The sequence below is a fragment of the Neomonachus schauinslandi genome, chromosome 12 (genome assembly GCF_002201575.2).
Source record: "Neomonachus schauinslandi chromosome 12, ASM220157v2, whole genome shotgun sequence".
In the NCBI taxonomy this organism is placed as follows: Eukaryota; Metazoa; Chordata; class Mammalia; order Carnivora; family Phocidae; genus Neomonachus; species Neomonachus schauinslandi.
The window spans coordinates 100,146,392-100,152,391 of NC_058414.1; the positions used below are offsets into that span (position 1 = coordinate 100,146,392).

The 6,000-nt window shown below is 46.5% G+C and overlaps 1 protein-coding gene across 3 annotated transcripts in view; it reads right to left on the bottom strand.

Moving 5' to 3' along the window:
• PRKAG2 (protein kinase AMP-activated non-catalytic subunit gamma 2) overlaps positions 1-6,000 on the bottom strand; it is a 255,974-nt gene that overhangs the window by 51,934 nt on the left and 198,040 nt on the right. For all 3 annotated transcript variants that reach the window (XM_044920129.1, XM_044920130.1, XM_044920131.1), the window contains one exon: positions 5,859-5,928. In XM_044920129.1, the coding sequence (XP_044776064.1) occupies positions 5,859-5,928 (70 nt within the window). The remainder of the gene's footprint in view (positions 1-5,858; positions 5,929-6,000) is intronic.

The window sequence follows — 6,000 nt, forward strand, 5'->3', positions numbered from 1 at the left end:
TGATTTCTTCCTCTATAAAACAGGGATGATAAAAATGTTTACCTCTCAAGGCTGCTCTGAGGGTTTGATAAATGTGAACACAGTACTCGATACACTTCATACAGGCTGGTTCTGAGAACCACAAAAAAGGGATATAAAAAATCTTCCATTTCTTTCAAGTAAACTCCAAATGCTCTGTAGTATTGAGTTTCCCCTCTTTAAAACCTACAGGTGAAACTTAAAGTCACAGAGATGCTGTATTATATCTTTCGGGGACTCTGCGGCCCACACAGAGCTGTAGGCTGGGCCCATCCCCGGCCACCGCCCCGCCGTGTGAATCGCGGGTCTGGGCTATGGCCCGCGCACTGGTGGGGTCGGAGCTGAGTGCCACCCAGGAGCAGGCAAAGTCAGTCTTGAGAGGGAAGGTCATGGAGATCCATCCGTCATGGAGGGATGCATGCAGAATGCTGCCTCAGCTCCTGATGACTTTCCAGTTACTTGTGAAGCCTGGAGACAGGCCCCTCCCTCCAATGCCCCCCAGTCTTCTGCACTCTCCTCTTTATTTCAAGTAGTCAAGATCTTTCCATTTCAGGAAACAAAACCTCCCCAGTCTACAAGATGACTACTCTATCTCATCAAATCTGAGATACCATCAAATGTCAAGCTACAGCCTGACTTCAGAGATATGAAAACGCATACCTTAAAATCTATTAAATATGGCAAGTTTTTAAGTATGGGGCCAGCTGGAGAAGAAAAATTTTAATTGTAAATGTTTCATCAAAGTGTAACTACTTTTATAATTAGGAGAAAATCTCTTGTCTAAGGTGAGGATATAAACTCAGTAGGGAAGCACAGAGTTTGGATGACAGATTATCAGAGCCTTCCAATAATCTATAATAATCTTATCATTACGGAGGAGCGGCGGAGGGGTGAGGACAAGCCTGTCACAGGGACCTCTCTACCACCAGAGGTCAGCACTCCTCACATCAGCGCCAGCCCCGACCAAGTGGACTCAGCTGAGCCTCACTGAGCAGCGGCTCTAGGGCTGGTGATAAAGGGGGTGCGGGGGTGCTCTGTAGTTACCACAAAAACACAGACAATTCTCCCTGAAGTCAGAGCAGTGTTTCTCAAACTTTTTCACCGTCCAATCCCCCTCTGAAACTTTCTTCTTATACATTTTCCCTCTTAACTGTCCCTCCCCCATGAAACTTTAATACCACAGATACACTGTGTATCTGTTCATGTACTGTGGCCCTCTGGAGAGCCACAAACCACTGTAATATCTAAGATCTTCTGTCCCCTGACAAGAACCAAGCTTTGCGCACTTTGCTCCCCAGCTCAGAATGAATGAGTTTGAGTGGGCACAAAATTTTGGTTCTCTTTATAGGGTGGCTGGTAGTTGCTTTAGGCCATATTTTTGAATTAGAAGGAAAAGTTCAAGTTCACCAAGTGCCAGGCCTTGTTTTAGACAGAAAACTCACAACGACAGCAGCAACAAAACAAGCCGGCAAAGCCCCAAGAGACTATGGATTATTTGAGGATGCAGCTACTTCATTACCAAACTGGGCCTAAAACTCTGAGAATCTTGACTGAAAAATAATGGCTTCCCTCCTAAAAAAGGTGGCCCCTGTTTCTTACATACTTTTGATCCGTGCAGGCTCGGTTGACCAGCCTTGCTAGAAAAATGAGTTGGAGGTGAGTTCTGAAGATTACGCTTTGGAAAATGCTGTGAGGGTGAAGGACAGCCAGTACAGCGAGGGTGGTCTGGGATCAGGGAAGAGTCAGATGGCGAGGTAAGAGGAGAGAAGCCAGCGGGAGAGCCAGCTAAGTGGGACGAGACATCCACAGCAAGCTACTGAAAACCTGAACTCAGTGAAGAGTCCGTGACAGCTGAAGGGACAAGAGGAAAGCTGGGAGATAACACACATAGCTCCAAGGGGCTGTTAAATTCTTGAAGTGGTGCCAGAATTATAGATTTACTAATCACGAATGAATGGCTGGCACTTATCTACTTCGGAAAGCATTCCTGGGCTGTGTTTAGGTCCCTACGAAGTACTTGTGCTTGGTCCCGCCATTAAATAAGTCCAAGACAATTAATCCTGATAAAAACGAACATAAATATGATTGACATGTGAATAAAAAACTGGAAAAGCAAACACATCCAGTGATTGCTATGGGTGAGGCACTGTTCTCATCACTTTGCATACGCAGAACCATGGAGGCCTCCCAACACTCCCATAAAGTAACATTTACGGAGATGCTGTCCTCACTAGGAGTCCCAACACTGCTGAGCACCTACGATGCGCCAGCCATCTCAGGCACGGGGAACAGCAAGACGGATTGTGAAAGACGCACAGAAGGGATTTAGGGGGACGGCCTCAAAGAGAGGGCAACATCTGGGCAGAGCGGTGATGCATCAGTAAGATTGGCAGGATGGAGACAGAGGAAGAGGAGGTCTTGCCCACAGTATGATGGGACATCCAATGTACAGAGACCACGAAAGGTACACAGAGCAGGGGTCTGGCCAACTACACCTGGGAGCCAAATCCGGCCTGCTTTGTATTTAATTTAATTTACTTATTTATTTAAAAGATTTTATTTATTTGACACAGAGAGAAAGCAAGCAAGCACAGACAGGGGGAATGGCAGGCAGAGGGAGAACCAGGCTCCCCGTCGAGCAGGGAGCCGGATGCGGGGCGCAATCCTAGAATCCCGGGATCATGACCTGAGCCGAAGGCAGATGCTTAACCAACTGAGCCACCCAGGCACCCCACCGGCCTGCTTTTTAAATAAAGTTTCACTGGAGTGTAGCCTGTTGGATTGAGTTTGGTCTTCCGTGGCTTTCTGCCTAGCTGCTGCACGGGCGAGCTGGGGAGTCGTGACAGAGACAGAGACCATCTGGCCCTTTGCAGAAGTTTGCCGAGGCCTGTTCTAGAGCCTTGTTCTTCACAGAGGGGTCTATAAAGCAGCAGCACTGGGAAGCTTGGCAGAAATGCAGACTCTCAGGTCCCCCCCTCACCCCCCAGGCCCCCAGAATTAGTATCTGCCTCTTAAAAAGATCTCTGGTGATTTCTGGCACAGAACACTCTCTGATCACTGGTGTGTATGGCTGGGAGGAGGCGGTGAGGCTGCAGACGAAGAGAAGCACGCACTTATCCTATATATAGACGGGAGACAGTGGTAAAGATTTTCCCGTAAAGGAGTGGTCCCTCCGTCAGAGTGTAATAAGGAGAAGGGTTGGCAGCAGAGAGTGGGCAGGCCACTGGTGTCAGAACCCAGGCAAAAGATGACCGTGACCAGGCATGGTGATTCGTGGTACAGCTTCTTCCTCCTTCCCAGAAGCAAATGACATTTTAAAAGATGACTCTGACTTCACCAGTGCCCCCAAACTGTTTCTAACAAATATAGTATCAATTATAATTTATTAGGAAATAGAAAAATACTTGATAACAAAAATATTAGTCATCATGTGTTTCTGTGTGTAGCAAATATATCTCCATCTAAGCAATGTGTTCAGAGTGCAAGGCATACATACGTTACAACGTTAACTGGATAAGAAGGAAATTTAAAGATTTAATGAGGATCTATTCAACAGCTATCTATCATGTAGGCTGCTAACACATCAGTTCACAGGATATTTAAAGGTGTAATGGCTTAAACTGTTAGGACTCCCCCCCCACACCCCCAAATAAATGTAAGATTCTGCTTGATATTCAGTTTTTCCATACCATGGATGAATAAGCAATAGAAAGTTCAAAAGAAACAAAGCAGCATTTTAGACAACCACGCCAACACTAGTTCTTCTTCCAGCTCTGCTAACGGCTTCCAAGCGAGGGCTTAACATTCTGCCTCCTTAAAAATCTAGAAAAGTTTGACAGGGTTATTTGTGGGATTCAGCATGCTTTAAAGTAATGACAGCAATATAGATAAAAATAGATGGAAGAAAACAGGAAATCCCTTTCTTAGATGCTTAGGTTTAATACTTCGCATTCATTATGTTGGCAGAAACAATGAAAAGAAACAGGGCTTGTGTATCGGCTTTGAGAAATACAACATAATTAAATCAATAAATCTCAAGTAAGAAACCACCTCCCCCATCAAATCCATGTTGAGAACAATCTCTATATTAAGATTCATTAATAATAAAAGCCTTAAAAAGTCCATGAATTCAGTAAAGTGGTTAATAGCACTTAAAAAATAATAGTAACATTTCCAGAGCACTTACTGTGGGTCTACACTGTATTACCACTCCACAAATTATCTCATTTAATCCTCAACACACCCCAGTATTAGCTCCATTTTATAAAAAGGGAAAGTAAGGCACAGAAGAGTTCAGTAACTTGTCCAAAGTCACAGAGCTGAATAGGAAATGGAGCTAAGACGTGAAGCTGGGACTGTGTTCTTAACCGTAACTGTGGGCACCTTGCTAACACATCTCCACTTTCCTCTTGCCCTCACATGAATCTGCAGAAAGTTTAAATGCAATAGACTCTCATCGTTACTGATCTCAGGGACAAAGAAAACCCCCATGGTTTAGACATTCAAAGTCTCAGATGAAAGGGAGACACACCATATTGCCCTGTGGACAGTGGTCAAAATTTGACCTGCCACACGGAACTGATGAGTAACGGGGTGGATTCGATTTAAGATACTGGATTATTTTTCAGTAGGATAAAATGCAAATTAAGTCCCAGTAAGATTCTGAAATGTATCGTGTAACTGCTGGTTAATAATAAATACGGATGCAGACTTTTAACGATAATTACCACGCATGCACTATCTTCCAGCTAACGTATTTGTGAAATGCTGCAGGGAATGTAAAACCTAAAATAAATGTAGGTACTGGCCTAATACTGTCTGGTTAACATTCTCATCTTCGGCTGTGTATGCTTATTTAAGTGATCGCCTGACTGTAAACGAACACAAGTATTAAAGTAAAGTTGGCACAGGGCACAGCATCCACATGGCACATTCTTTGTTCCAGGAGCTTTATTCCATCAATACTCTCAGCAAAAAGACAAGTCACCAAGTAAATAACGCAAGTACACCAGGCAGTGTGGGGTTCTTTTAAAATAAACGCCTCAAATTGTCAAACATCTTGTACGAAGTTCTTTTTCGACTTTGAGCTCATCATATTCCATTTCAAATGTCAATTCTGCCAAAAAACAAGCTTATCCCCTTCCAGTTTTAACAGTTTCAAAATAAGAGCCAGGTGAACGCTCATCTATTCCGTTTTAAAATACTAATTTTGCCAGAGAGCAAACTCGCCCCTTCATATTTTAACAGCTTCTAGACAAGATACAGGCAAGCAAGAAGAAAACAGGGCAGGAAAAAGAGAAACCGAGTGAGAGAAGAGGCGACAGAAATGATGTGAGTGACGGGCCACCTGAACTCCAAACCAATGCACTAAGCCGCTTCTGGTGTTCCTATTTAACTTTCCCTATTAACCAGCAGACACACCCTGCTGGCGGTATTTTCGGAAACACAGATAAGGGAACCAGCCGGCGTTATTTAAAGGTAGGGGCCATCAACAGAATCTGGGGGTTACCTCTACGTGTACCGTGGCATTACAACAATTAGGCTGCATGACACCTTGCTCGCCTTCGAGTTCGGCTCGTAAGGACAAAAGGGCCGCCCATCGGTGTCGGTGCGGATGGCCGGCTTGCGCCGCTCCCCTCCCGAACCCGGCTGGTCTTCCAGCCGCGAACGGCACCCGCGGGCCACTGCAGACGTCCCTTGTGCCGGCTCGGCGTCTGCATCCCCGGCCGTGCTCGCCAGGCAGCCGGGGGCCGCACGGCCTCCGGGGCGTGAACCCCGGCGGTCCCCGCGCCCCGGCCCTCGGCGACGACACGGAGCGCGTTCCGGCGGGGGGCACTCACCTTCTTCTTCCAACTCGAATTTCTCCAGCATGCCGGCTTCCGCGGGTCCCGGGGCCGCCGCCAGCGCCGCCTGAGGAGGAGGAGGACAGGGATCAGCATGCGCTCGGCGGCGCTCGTCCCGGCCGCGGGGGCGGGGGCGCGG